General features: G+C 38.5%; 2 protein-coding genes across 9 annotated transcripts in view; one reads left to right on the top strand and one right to left on the bottom strand.

The window, feature by feature from the left end:
* Window positions 1-1848, bottom strand: part of ALB (albumin) — a 141763-nt gene extending 139915 nt beyond the window's left edge. The window contains exon 1 of the mRNA XM_032632418.1: window positions 1346-1848. The gene's annotated coding sequence lies outside the window, so the exon portion shown is untranslated. The remainder of the gene's footprint in view (window positions 1-1345) is intronic.
* A 428-nt stretch (window positions 1849-2276) lies between these two features.
* The window catches only part of ANKRD17 (ankyrin repeat domain 17), a 161837-nt gene continuing 149350 nt past the window's right edge, over window positions 2277-14763 (top strand). For all 8 annotated transcript variants that reach the window (XM_032632415.1, XM_032632409.1, XM_032632407.1 and 5 more), the window contains exon 1: window positions 2277-2820. In XM_032632415.1, coding sequence (XP_032488306.1) covers window positions 2416-2820 — 405 coding nt within the window. In that variant the 5' untranslated portion in view covers window positions 2277-2415. The remainder of the gene's footprint in view (window positions 2821-14763) is intronic.

Here is a 14763-nt window from a genome sequence, read left to right as displayed (position 1 = left end):
GTCATTCACATGACCACAAATAACTAAAGGGAAGTTGGGATATTTAGTCTAGCTGTTTGCCCAGGAAGAAGAAATAAGTTTCATGAATGACTAATCAAGTCTCTGTTACAAGGTTCTAAAAGGAAAAAAATTGCTACGTAAAAAGAACAGAAAGTCACTTCAGGGGCTTTGTCCATTCTAATAGGTGTGACCTTATTCTAATAGTTCCAACAAAATAATCATTTCCCTATTATATAAAAGAGTAAGAATTCATTTTGTTGTAAATAATGGGATTACTTCAAACAGAGTATTTGTGATAGTGTGATAGGTACATAAGTCAGACTGCAGAGGGTTAATAAGTGAAATTCAGATAACAAAAAGAGACATTGAATGTAGAATACTCTTTAAAGCTTGGTTGTGAAGGAAAGGAAACACAGTGGAACCACAAATGTAGAGGACTGAAGACAGAAAAGATAACAGAAGAGAACTCAGGGATTGGAACTAGAGTAGACGGATAATTCATCTTATATAAGAGCTGGGAGTGTCTCATTCCTCTGATATTGGAGGAAAGGAAAGATCCAGAAGTACCTAAGTTTCTAGCATTTGGAAAATTGAAGGAGTTTGTGACTAATAGCATCGATCTTCTTGTGAAGTTTGAAGTAAAGTCACATAATGAAATGTGGTTGGGATTTAAAGACTGCAAAAGTATTCTGGTGGGAAGGGAGAAAAAGGTGCTGAAGAATATATAAGTAGGAGGTTAAGACCTAAATCTGTAGTGTTAAGATACATAATGTAGTGTACTGTTCTGCACAGAACTTAGCAACCGCTGTAGGAGAGGAACAGGCAGATGATTAGCACTTCGTGTGTATATTTACTATAACACTTATTACACTGTAAAGCCCCAGGAAGCAGAGACTTAGATTTTATAAACTATGCACACAGTAGGCACATGATGAATTTTTACTTGAATGAATTGATTCAATCATTGCCAATTCTGCCATAGTACTCTGTAGAGTACTGGCAACTGCCCACATTTCATATGGTATGCCAATGCTAAAAAGAAAAAAAAAAAGGCTAAAAAAATTCAGGCATACTCAGCTAAACTTAGCAGTCTTAAAACGGCAACTACGTCAGCTGAGACATACTTTTTATCTTGTGCCAGTACATCTTTCTTTGATGTTTCCTTCATTTTCCTTATGCTACTGTGTTATTGAACCTGAAAGGGATAATTCTAAGTTCAATAAGCTACGTTGTTATTCCAAAAGTCCTGAAAGTTCTTCAGACACCTACAACTGAACTCACAACCCCCTTCACAATATTCCTTTCAAGAGATTCACAGACAAGGATGACTACTTATGATGCTTACTTCACAGATAAAAAGCTGAGTAGGTGAGTGGTGGAAGGACAAAATCGGGGTCATTCACTGAATCGTCAGCAGAGTCTGGCACAGATTCTGCTTCCTTCTCCTGTCTTCTCCCCTTGGAAACTTCAGAGTTGTAGTGATCTCAGACTTCACTTAGTCGAACTCCTTTAGGTTACACAGGTGTAAACTCAGGTTCAGGAAGTCTGACCCAAGACTTAGTCAAAGTGGGCTCTTTCCTTTACACGACGCCATCTCTCAAGATCCACAGCCCTAACTCACCATTTGGCGGTAGAAAAAAATGGCCAGAAACGAAACTACGTACAAGAGTCCAGAACCAGGCTCCACCTCCCGGATCAGGCAGTCCGGGCCTCCAGCTAACAAAGCGTCTGGTCCGTGCTTCGGTATGGGTTCCCCACCCGGCCCAGGCTGCTCCTCTCCAGCCTGCCCGCCCGCCCCCAGCACCGCAGCACTGCCCGCCCGCGGGGGTCCAAGACTCGACCCTCGAAATCTCACTTTCGTGTTTCGGCCACCCGCGCGCCACTGCTCAGGCGACGGCTGATGGCGTCATCCGTACTTCCGCCTGCGGCTGCGTTCTAGTCATCAGCGAGGAAGGAAGAAGGGAGGTCTGAAGGGCTGTGTGCGGGGGAAATAGCGAGGAAAGAGAAGAAATCCGGGTGTAGCGGGCGCTACGGCAGTAACCGCGGCCCTCCTCTGTCCCCGGCGTCCCCCCATCGGAAGTCGCCCTAGGCACACTTCCCCCGACTCTGGGTAGTCTCCCCTCCGCTTGATCTCCCGATACCCCGGTCTCTCTCTTCGCCTCTAACCACCCCCTCCTAGCTCCCTCACGCTCCCTCCCTCTCCCTCCCTCCCATCGTCAGGCTCCCCGCCCTTAGTATCGCGAGACGAGGTGAGAGCTGGCGGAGCGGCGGCGGCGGCGGCAGCAGTAGAGGTGACCGAGGCGGTGGCGGCGAAGGCGGCACCGAGCGCTGTGTTGGTCCCGGTGCGGCCGAAATCGCGGTAGAGCGTAGCCCCTACGCCCCTCCCCCGTCCGCGCCCTCCCTCTTTTCCCGGAGATGGAGAAGGCTACGGTTCCGGTGGCGGCGGCGGCGGCGGCGGCAGCTGAGGGAGAAGGGAGCCCCCCGGCGGTGGCGGCTGTGGCGGGCCCCCCCGCGGCTGCACCGGCGGCGGAGGTCGGCAGCGGCGTTGGCGGCGGCGGCGGCAGCGGGGCTTCCTCGGCCTCATCTCCTCGTGGGATGGTGCGAGTCTGCGACCTGCTCCTGAAGAAGAAGCCGCTGCCGCAGCAACACCACAAGGCCAAGCGTAACCGGACTTGCCGACCCCCCAGCAGCAGCGAAAGCAGCAGCGACAGCGACAACAGCGGCGGCGGTGGCGGAGGCGGCGGAGGCGGCGGCGGCACCAGCAGCAACAACAGCGAGGAAGAAGAGGACGACGACGACGAGGAAGAGGAGGTTTCTGAGGCAAGGGCCTGGTTTCAAGGGAAGGAGGGAGGAAGGGAGCGTAAAGGGTAGGGGCCAAAGGTGGGAGGGGACTTGCGGTGGGACAGATTCCTGTGGGCTTGATCTGTCTTAGGGGCCAGGCTTTCCAGTGCCCGCTTTCTTTCCCCGGCCGAATTTGTGAGGTGTGGACATGTGGGGGAGGGTAGCTGACACGTGGGGGTGGGAGGACCACGGAGTGCACAGAGTTGGTGAACAGCACGTTACCCTGGCATGGTTCACTCGGTTTAGGATGGAGGGAATCTCTTAGATTCCCTCTTTGCCCAGCCGGCGGGGTCGGCCTTGGGCCAGTAGGGCCGTGTTACTCCTGGGGCGGGGGCGGGACCAAAGCTGGAGGGGTAAGATAATAGGTAGATGATTCTCGTGAGGAACGACTAGGAGGTTGGTAAATTTCTCCCACTTGTGAGGTGGAGGGGAGCAGTTTTGGGGGGAGGCAAGGTTGTAATGGACTCAGAGCTAGGTATTTGTGTACGTGAGAGACACGTGAGAAGCTGTACTTTTCCATACTGTTCTGCTGCAGGTTTTTTTTTTTTTTCATAACTATTGTGGCTGCTGAAGTAACCTTCACTTCCTCAATCTCTCAAGGATTTTGGATGAACTGATCTTATGTCCATATACATTTATATGTAACTCAGTGGATGAAAAATATGTTTGATCCTTACATGTACATACTCTTACATTTTCAAATGCTTCCTTGGTGAGGAAGAATTAAGCTAGGCCCTGTTGCTTTCCACGTAACGTCAGGCAGCTGAAGAGTCTGCTTTGGAGCCAGGCTTGGTTGTGGTGAGTTGGAATAGGAAGGCCTCTTGGTTTGTCCTAGTGATCTGGTTTCATAATAACTGTTTATAATTTTTCCTGGGTCCACAGACAGGCGGCGTTGCAGGACCTCATTCTTCAAAGAAGACCATTTAACCAAAACTCAGTAAAACATACCAGCCATACTGAGAACAAGCGAAGAAGAGTTAGCCTTACTAGTTAGCAGCTCTTTTGTAACTCTTTTGTCCACTCCCTGAAATGGAAGCTTGAAAATCTTGATCTGAAGAAAGTAGTTGTAACTTAAGGCAGCAGAAGGAAAGCAGCTTTAAAGGCTGATTATAAATTAACTTATAAGAGAGAACAACTGAATTATCTAGAAGTACCACTTGCCATTTATTCTTTTCCACAAGCACAGCTAATTTTGGTAAAAGGCTGGTTTTTCGAAAATTGCATTATTGGAACTTGGGTTCCCTAATTTCAAATAGGGAAATACCTTTTAAAGAATTTGAGACTTGTCTGTTAGTAGAAGACCAGATTCTCTTTGACCTCAGGCTGGATGAAGTTATATCGGTAGAGATGTAATAAATAGTTCGTGCGTGTATACCAAAAAGATGGACACTCCCTGCTATTTCATTTAGCCTACTGAATTCTAAGGGTAGGTTTGTAGTGATAGATTTTGTATTGACCTAGTTGGGTGTTTCAGGATAGTGTGTTGCTCAGCCTGCATATGAAACAGTGAAGAGAAGAATGTGACAGGATCCTTATTTCTAGTAAAATCTATTATATGGTAGTTAGAATCATTCAATTGTATTATTTTTACAGAGATGAGAAACATTTTAGAGATAATCTCATCTAACCCGTTTATTTTAAAAATGAGACTTTTTTTTTTTTTTTTTAAGGAAACTGGTTGTGGTGGTAACAGCAAAAGTGGAAATCAGAGTTTTCTAATGATTCAGACCAGTATACTTTTCATGACAATTTATTCCCTGTATCTCCCTCCTGACCTTTTTCAAAAACTAGGCGGTCAATTGCAAGGTAACACAATCATGCAGCTATGGGCAAAATACCAATATTTTATTAAGATTTTAAATTCTCAGATAAAGTATCAAGCTCTGGTTTGGAACTTAATATGAAGTTGAGTGCAGTACTTACTGAAATATTGTTCTCTAAACTTCACATACCTAGATAGTTCTGTCCATTTGAATTGAGCCAAATAAGCAAAACTTTTAGTAATTCATTAAATCATGTAGAATAGGCTTAAGTTTGTAGGTGTGTTAGTTTTGTGAGTTGGGTTTGTTTTCCTTGGAAGATAGGAATGGTATATGTTGACTGATCAACTAGGGGAGTGTTTTCTTTGTTTTTAATATGCTTTATTCTGTCTTCTGTACAGTGGTGTAAACAGTGGGTTTGTCATTTGTTATGGAGCTGAGTCAGGAGAAATAAGTGGAAGAAAGCACAACCATTTGTATAAATCTATACAGGTACATGATGAGGGATAAGCAGACAGGAGGACAGTATGTCTCTGCACCTGCCTCCATCCTTGACCAGAATAGAGAAATAAATAAATGTAATTGTCACTGTACACTATAAGCTAAATGGATGAGTTGTGCAGTGTTTTTCATTTCATTACCATTTTATTGACATGTTAGCAGAAGTTTAACTTTCTAGAGCTAGGAAATCTTGTGGCTAATACTTAATTGTACTTACTTCCTTTCTGTTATTGGCTACACAATGAAAAATATGGATAACGTCTTTGAGATTATTCTTCCAATAAAAAAATCATTGAAAGGTTAAGAAGGAGTAAGAAAGGTTATAGTTTTGGGATATTTAACCTACAAAAGTGGAGGATAATTTAACAAGAATATATATGTTTACTTCGATGAAATGCTAGCTGGATATTTTGTATATCTGCTGAAAGAGGGAACACTGGAAGGAAAGGAGATTCAATTTAAATAAAAGCTTTATTTGAATGTTCAAGAACAAGAATCTAATTTTTACTAAACGTTAGCGTAGGTTATTGAGAATTGGATTTTCTCTTCAGTATTTCAGAATAAGGATAATCATGTTTTAGATAATTTGTGTAACTTCAGATATTCCTTTACCTACCTCCCCAATCTGATGCAAAACCTTAGATCAAAACCTGAAAATTGCAGTAATTTCCTCAGCTTTCAATGGGTGACTAACCAATATAGAAAATAGAAATGTATTTCCTAACATAAAAGTTGTGATGCACATCTTTTCCGATTAGTGGATTTCCGATTAGATGGAGCTTGGATTCATATCTTTGGTCCATCACACACTACGTTTGTGATCTTGGGCAAGTTACATAACCTCTCTCCAGTTTCCTTATATGTTAATGGTGATAATAGTAGATTCTGTCTTATAGCATTGTTTTGAGAATTAAATGAGTTAATACAGTTTTCATGTATTCCCATTTTCACCCTTACACTGTGGTGTTGTCGTATTTGTTTCGTTATTCATAAATGTTTGGAGTTTCTACTATATGGTAGGAGTTTTACTGTACTGAGTAAGCAGCGGTGAGCAAAACTATTTTAAGACATTGATTTAAAAATATACCAATGATTAAATATAAGTTTGAGGAAGTATGAGAGTGAAAGCAAATGGTTAAATGTATATCCTGAATAAAGTATATGAGAAGTATACAGATGTTCGGAGGGGATATTCATACTCATTTTAAAGGCAAAGATACTAGGTTAGAAGGGTTTTAGGTAACTTCATTAGGGTCACGTAGCTGATAAGTGGCAGAGCGGACTTAACCTGTGTTTGTTTGATTCAAAGCAAAGCATGCCTATTCATTCACTCATTCACATACTCTGGTATGCCGTATGATGTTGAGTACGACATCAGTGATGTTGGCATTTCAGATGAGTTAAAACAAATTCAGATAGCATAGGGGAAGATACTTTTTGGCAGTAGGACAACCACTGAAGACAAATTAGCTACCCTGAGCTTTGCTTTTCTTGTTCTGAAAAGCTCATTAAAAAAAAAAAAAAGAAATACAGAGAAGTACAGATAAATATATTCATATTTCCACCATTTAGAATTAACAGTTGCTAACAGAATGAAACTTTATAGTGAAAACCACCTTGTCTAGAGGCAATCTTTTTGCTTCTCCCTGCCTTTCAAGACTTAGGCTTTTTAAGGTTATCTTAGAAAAAAAAAATTTCCTTTTAAATAGGAGATGTTAACTTAGGGTCTGGATAGGCTGTGAATACCCTGGAGTTAAACTCAAGATTTTGTTGAAGGTGCTTATAAGTTGTTGTTGTTGTTTTTCTTCTTTTTTTCCCTTAACCTGTAGTATGTGTGTAAAACTTTCATTAGATACCATACTCAGAAGTATATGACCACCTCCTCCCTCCTTCCTACCTTGTTATTTTGAAACATTCTCACTGCGTGGTTGTGGGAAATCAGGCGAGCATTTATATGGATTGTTTAGAATTGGGAAACTTGCTTCTAAGGTAATGTGGTAATGAAGAAGGCATATTTATGTTGTGAAGTAGGGGGTTGCAGATTTATCTGTTCTTTCTGGTAAATTAGCCCTATGCCTACTCTCTCTTCTCTTAAATTCTCATATTTTGCCTTTTAATCGATGAAGCATTTTCATCTAGTCTGCTATGTTCTGTCAGATCCAAAGACAGAAAACTTGTCTTACATATCTCTCTATCTCCTACTGCACCGTACCATGTGTGTTATTAATAAATCATAGCATCTTACCTTTGCTAGGATTTGGTGAAGTCAGATCTCTGAAGTAAACATAGTTTATAAATGTATCTTATTTAGTTACTTTGGACATATTTGGTACCTCAAGTCTTTTTTATTTTTTTAAAGATTTCTTCTTTTTTCAAAATATTTATGTATTTATTTATTTGGTTGCATTAGGTCTTAGTTGTGGCAGGCGGGCCCCTTAGTTGTGGCTTGCGGGCTCCTTAATTGCAGCTTGCCGGCTCCTTAGTTGTAGCATGCAAACTCTTAGTTGCAGTGTGCATGTGGGATCTAGTTCCCTGACCAGGGATCTGCACTGGGAGCGCAGAGTCTTATCCACTTGCGCCACCAGGGAAGTCCCTGGACCTCAAGTCTTAAGGTAACAGAACTTGGTTGCAGCTATTTATGGTGGACCCGTCAGATGCTTTTATGGGATTCTAATTACTCAGTTTAGTCTAGTCATTAACCTCACCAACCTAATTGGAGCTAGTATTGTGAAAGTTTTAACTGTTGAATAATCATCAAAGCAGTACATTTTGACTCCCAGAAATTCACTAGACTATTTGCTAGACTGCTTCTACTAGCATCCAAATTAGACCATCAGTTGACTAGGAGGTTGATTTTTAGGCCCTTGAGAGTATTTGCACTTATGACAGTATATTCTGCATTTTTTAAGGATAATTTAGTGGCTTAGGAAATGTGGATATAATGAGCTTCCTTATAATTTTTCCGTACTTGACCATAGACAAAAAGGAATTTTTACTTCCTAATGGTATGTGAATTAGTGCCTGCTGATACCACTTATATTTTTGTTAGGACCGATAGGGGGCACCAACATCCATGGTAACCTATTCCAAATCTGACTAACTTGCTTCAGCTTTCACCTTTTGAAAAAAAAAACCAAGTCATTAGGGAATAGAAGGTGATGGGTAAATATGAATACTCCTTCGAGTGCTTGGAACCTTACCTTTCTGGTAGAGTTATGCCTATCCATTTGCCACCCAGAAGCAAAATACCCTTCCTGACTTAACGGTGTTTTTACTTCTTAACTTTTTTTTTCTTTTGTCTTTAGAAACTATTCTTATTCAATCATGAGGGGAAGTGGAATTGTAGAGCATTATAGGTATCATTTTATCATGATTTGTAATTTAGGGTTTTAATTATTGAAAAGGGACATGCTGGAAATTTTATCTTCCCCAAGAATGCTATGAAAAAATCAATATAGACTTAATTATTGAAAGCATAACTTAGGTTGGCTTCTGTCATCCTACGAAACTCATAAACATTACCTGATCTTTTTAGAGTTGACTTTTTACGTTTACTTCAGGGTGAAACTAGAGATAAAAGAGGGTCAGGTGGAAAAACATGTAAATATCACAGTACTTTAGGAATTCCTTTTAGAGCCAGTATTATTAGTGTTCTTATAGATAATTTTGATATATAATAAAATCTCTGAAAGTATGCAGATAGATCATATTGAATTGTACTGATGGGAATGGACAACAAGATTATTGAGAATAGATTGAAAATTTTAAATAGGTTTATATGAGTCATGGGTAAAAAAATGTGCTTTTTTGATTAAATGGTCTGAAACAAAGCATGCTTTTTCAGTAAAAGTTCAACATAATGTTAAACAAGGTTAAATAAGTTATTAGAGATAACCAAAGTCATAATTCTAATTTTAAATAATGCTAAGATACATCTGCAAAAAATAGATTATATATATTTCTGCCTGCTGTACCGTGAAAATGATTACTAAAACTAAGGAAGTTCTAGAGAGAGAGTTTAAAAATGATTGGAGGGTGAGGGATGGAATCCATGATCAAGGAGGACTGCTGATTATCCTTAATTATATTCTCATTGCTCTTATTATTTAATGTTCAAATTAACCAGTTACTCAAACTGAGTCACAACATGTATTAGTGTTATTTCAATTTTGAAAATAAGTAAACTCATTTCTCATTTCTTGAGATTATTTGAAAGTATAGACTAGACATGGCAAATTTATGAAACTAGTTTATAGCTGTGCATCTCCAGTAGGGTGTATTCCCCTCCCGAGTTATCATTTGGTCTCATTTAATCTTTAATTTTTTAATCCTTCCTGCCCCCCAGTAAAAAGAAAGGAACAGAAAAGAAAAAAATAAAAGTGGAGAAATAAAAGACCTATCCTAAAATTAATTCTTGGCTTGGTCTTTCCTCGTGGAGTATTTTTTAATTAAAGAACATTTGAATGAAAAATATTTCAGAGAGATCTGTGGAAAAATTGGTTTCATCCGTTTTGAATTTGGAATAAAAAAACATTAACATGAAGTTCTGTTTTCCTTTTCTTCTTTCCTATTGCCCTAAATCTGAAACCTGAGAAGAAAAGGAAGTCTTCCTGTTTGTGTTACACCAAATCTGTTTTCAGTTTAGTCTTTAACCCCATTATTGTCTTTTCCCTTCTCTGTACCACATTTCCCTCTTGTTTTTTATATGAAGTTAATAACAAAAATAGTCCTGTTGCAAAGCCTCTAGTGTAGTTCTTACTAGTGTGAGATTTGGTATAGGAGTTGATTCTTTTACTTGCCAAACATTTATTGTGTATCTACTATGTGTGGCTGTTTTTACTATATAATAATCTCAACCATTTCCTTCTCAGGGAATATGAAAAAGTTAGCTATATTTAAAATCATAGCTCTATATAGTTAGTAAAACTTTTAAACTTGCACACGTGAAAACTTAACAGAGTGATGGAATTCTGTTTTTTATGATTTTTAGAAGATAAGTATCACTATTAGTATATTTTTCTAACTAAGTTTATTTAAGAGGCATTATTGAGACCTAGCATAATCACTTCGGAATTTTGAGGGTTTTGAAGAAATTGAGACATTATTCCCAGCTTCATAAAATTTAAATCTTATTGAGACAAAATTAATAATAATTTAAAACTGTGAGGATGATTTTAATCCTGTATGATTACTTTACTTGGGAGTCTAACAGTTTTCAGTGTATCTGTGTGCCTTTAGAATTGGTCTCATTATAGGGATTGTTCTGTTTTTGCATACTGATAGTGTAGACTTTACATCTTTTATGAGTATCTCTTGGAATACTCACTAATTTGGGGTATTTTTTTTTATTTAAAAAATTTTTTTAAGATGAGGCCTGTTGTGTGATACTTTTTTAGAGTGTCCTTGACTACTAAGTTACACCAAAGAAACATTCATTCTGATTTTACCCTGAAGATTTTGTAGTAAGAAAAGAGGTAGCTATACTAGTATACTTATGGTTGCTGCAGGTAGAGATGGGTTAAAATATGAAAAATTGAGTTACAGGGCAATATCAAGTGCAATGTTAAATATCTTTTAAATTAGATCTTAAATACAGTGTTTCTATAATTAAACATTATTAATTAATTAAGCATACATATTTGTAGAAACTTACACATATTTGTAGAAAATTTGACAAAAATCAAAAAATATCTAAGGAATACAAAAATCACCTAATCTTTTTTCCAGAATTAATCATTATTATTTGAAATCATCTTTGCATTCTTTTTTTCCTCAGATAATGATTACATATTTATTTAACTATAAAAACTAGTGACGCTTGTTTTGTAAAAAAAAAAAAAAAAAGAGTCTTCTAATACATGAAGGTTTTATCCAACTCTTAGAGTAAATGCTGCTAACAGCTTGGTGTATATCACATGGTCTAGTTTCTTTGTTGATGAGAGTGAGTTGAATGAGAGAGATGGTGTGGGTGTGGGTATGTGTGTGTGTGGGGGGGGGTGTCTGAGAGAGTATGTTAGGATTTGGCTCATTCTCATTTACTTATGAATGTTTCACAGTATGATGTTCATAATTTATTTGATCTTTTATGTTGGTAGACAGATTGTTTTCAGGACATTGCTATCACATACACATTGCTGAAGTGAACATCCTTTTACAGTTATTTTTGAGTACAAAAGTATTTCTTTGGAATGGATTCCTGGAAATGGAATTTAAGGGCCAGAGGTTATTCACGTGTTAATTTGATAAATGCTCCCAAGTTTTACTTCCATCAGCAGTGTGTAAGAATGCCACTGGATTTGATCATCTTAGTTTTTAAAATCTGTTAAACAAAAAATAGTGTTTTGTTTTCCTTATTACTGTTGACGTTGAGCAAATTTTCCTGTTTATTTTTTATTTGGATTTCTTTTGAAAATTTCCTGTTTTATCTATTATTACAGTTGTTACTTATTCTATTAGAGTTTTTTTTTTCTTAGTGATTTGTGATGCTGTTTATATTTATGGGTATTAATCTTTCACGGTGTTGTTGCAACATTTTCTCTGTTTACATTATTTTCACAACGTAGAAAATTTTTTATTTTTTTGTAGTAAGATGAATTATTCTTTTATGACTCCTTCTTTACCCCAGTATTTAAACAAAATTTCTTAGATATTTTCTTTTGATACTTCTATACTTTTTTTCCCAAAGATACATGGATATCTTTTTGGATATAGTATTTAATTGTTTATCCATTTCTTATTTACTCTTTTCATCAGCATTTGACCTTGCTGACCAATCCTTGCCTCTTAAAAAGTGCTATTCTCTTTGCTAATGTAATACCACCCTCTCCTGTTTTTACATTACTAGCTGTTTTTTTTGGTCTTCTTGCTTCCTCCCACCCCCTTCACTGTACATCCTTTGGTTATTTAGTACATCATTGCTCATTCCTGGGCCCTTTTTGGTCTTTTATCTGCTTACTTCTTAGGAGGGCTTTTATCTGCTTACTTCTTAGGTGATTTTATCTAGTTTTGTGTCTTTATATATGCATCTGCTAATGACTCTCAAGTTTATATCTCCAATATAAACCTTTCTTCTTGAGTACCGGGCTAAAACTTCTGGCCACCCAACAGTTGTACAAACCTTTCTTCCAACACATAGTCTTCTTTCTTCCTCAAGAGAATCAATCCAAAGTCCCATCTGGATACTACATATAGCTCACAGTGTAGGATATCTACATAATGCTTGTCCTCTTAATTCAGTCCAGTAATCTGTAAAATAATAAAAAACGTATCTATCCTTCCTTTGCCCAACCCATTGTACAGTGGTGAATAGGAATAGGATAATCATAATGACAGCTTCTTTGGAGAAGGAAGGAGTAAGTAGACAGCAGTCATTGGTCCATAGTAACAATGAAATCCTTCTGGACAGGAGAAGACTGCCCTGGCAACTATGTAAAATCCTTGGTTAAACTCTGATTTTGCTCTCTGGGAGGAATGCCCTTTTGAATATTGTGTGTGTCCTTGGCTTTGTTCTTTGGTGATTATTCCTTGTTATCTTCCTTTGCCACATCTGAAGTAGTAGGCATTTGAGATTGCAAAACTTTTATGGCACTGTACTAGTTGGCATACATTTAGGGGCTGCAGGGTTACTTAAAGTCCAGTTATAGAGTTGTATAGGCCAGTAATGTGGTTTGATGGTAAATCTGTCTCAAACATTTAATAGATTTTTGTTCTGTTTTCTTTAAGTCAGTACCATGTGATATTAACTACAGCAGGTCTCTTTTTGTCATATTTTTTTTTGAAATCAACTCATTCTCTTACTTCTCTCTCTACTAGGCCTTTTCCTTTCTCCCTGTGTTACCTGGCTACCTTGAGGGCATCTGAAATAATAGGCTTGGGTGACATATCAGTCAAGATTTAACCAGAGAGGCAGAACAAGTAGGAGGTTTATATATGCTAGATAGATAGATAGGTATATATTAAGAAATTTATTACAAGGAATTGGCTTATACAGTTCTGGGGGCTGGCTAACAAATCTAAAATTTGTAAGGTAAGCAGTTGAAAAGGTAAGAGTTCAGGCAGGCTGGAACACATGTGCATATGCTGAAGCTGTTCTCCATAGGCAATTAGAAAAGGAAGATCCGGTGAAGGGATAGCAGCTATAGACTCAGCTGGTATTTGGAGTCACATTTGTCAGGAAGAATCCAGTCTCTTTTAAGAGCTCAGCTGACTAGGTCCAGCTCACTAAGGATGATCACCCTAGCTTATTAGGGACTTTAATTATATCTGCAAATCCCGCCCCCCACCTCTAACAGCAGCACCTAGATTAATGTCTGAATAACTGAGAGAAAGTATTTACCAAATGGCTGTTGCCCTTCTTTCCTCTTAGTTTACCCTAACCAAGTTGACACATCAAAAATCATCATAGGTGGGAAAGAAACACCCTGTACCTGATCTTTGCTACTGTCTGACAAAGAATCTTTGCGGTCAGAAACTTAACTCCTTGTGTTTGGAATGCAGAAACAACTGCCTTTCCCAAACCTGAGAGACCCCAAATTAGACTGTTATAAAGTAGGGTTTGCTACTGAGAGATCTTCTCTCAGTGGCACTATTTTTGTGTCTATCTCTGCTTACAAACTGCCTTATTCACAGTTGAGTTGATCTTTCTAGTTATTCTTTAAACAGCTAACACATCAATATTTTGAGTTTTTCTAATTGCTTTTCTTGGAGCTCCATACCTGGTAGTCTTGTGGTGTGCCCTACTCGTTATTGCAGGCAAGAGTTTTACAAGATGCTTTGCTACTACATAAGACTTGCTGGCTTCGCAGCCTGATACGCTTCCTTGCTACCTGCCTTCTAAGCCTTATCAGAATTTTTAGGAATTTGTTATTGCAGCATTCCACTACTAATTTACTGTATTAGTTACGGTATAGGATGGGTTATTTGAACAAAGAGACTCTAAAATACATGAAGTTCAAACAGGGTAGATTATGTGATAATCTGGGAGTAGTCCTTCTTGTCATTCGTAGATCTAAGTTTCTACTGTTTTGTTACACCATCCCTTAACCTGTGCTGTCTAATATGGTAGTAACTAGCCATATATGGCTACTGAGCACTTGAAATGTGGGTCTGGATTTTTAATTTTATTTAATTTTAAATTAATGTAATTTAAATAATCATATGTGGCTAGTGGCTACCATATTGGAGAATGAAGATATAGAATGTTTCCATCATCACAGAAAGTTTTATTGAATAGCTGTGCCTTAGAGTGTTGACTTCATCTACAAGTTCTAATCTGGTTTACCAGCATTATGTCCATGTTTCACCCTATTGTGGGCTGAATTGTGTTTCCTCACAATTCATGCTGAAGCCCTAACCCCCAGTATCTCAGGATGTGACAGGTTAAATCAGGTCATGTAGGGTGTGCTCTAATCCAGTCTGACAGGCATCCTTATAAGAAGAAGAAATTTGGACATAAAAAGAGACACCAGGGATGTGTACACAGAGAGAAAAGGCCATGTTAGGGCACAGTGAGAAGACGGCTATCTGTAAACCAAGGAGAGAGGCCTTAGAAGAAACAACACCTGCTGACACCTTGATCTTGGATTTCTAGCCTCAGTAACTGTGAGAAAATAAATTGCTGTTGTTTAAGCCACCCGGTCTATGTATTTTGCAAGGCAGCCCT

The sequence above is a fragment of the Phocoena sinus genome, chromosome 5 (assembly GCF_008692025.1).
Source record: "Phocoena sinus isolate mPhoSin1 chromosome 5, mPhoSin1.pri, whole genome shotgun sequence".
Lineage (NCBI taxonomy): Eukaryota > Metazoa > Chordata > Mammalia > Artiodactyla > Phocoenidae > Phocoena > Phocoena sinus.
This window is presented reverse-complemented; position numbering and strand designations above follow the sequence as displayed.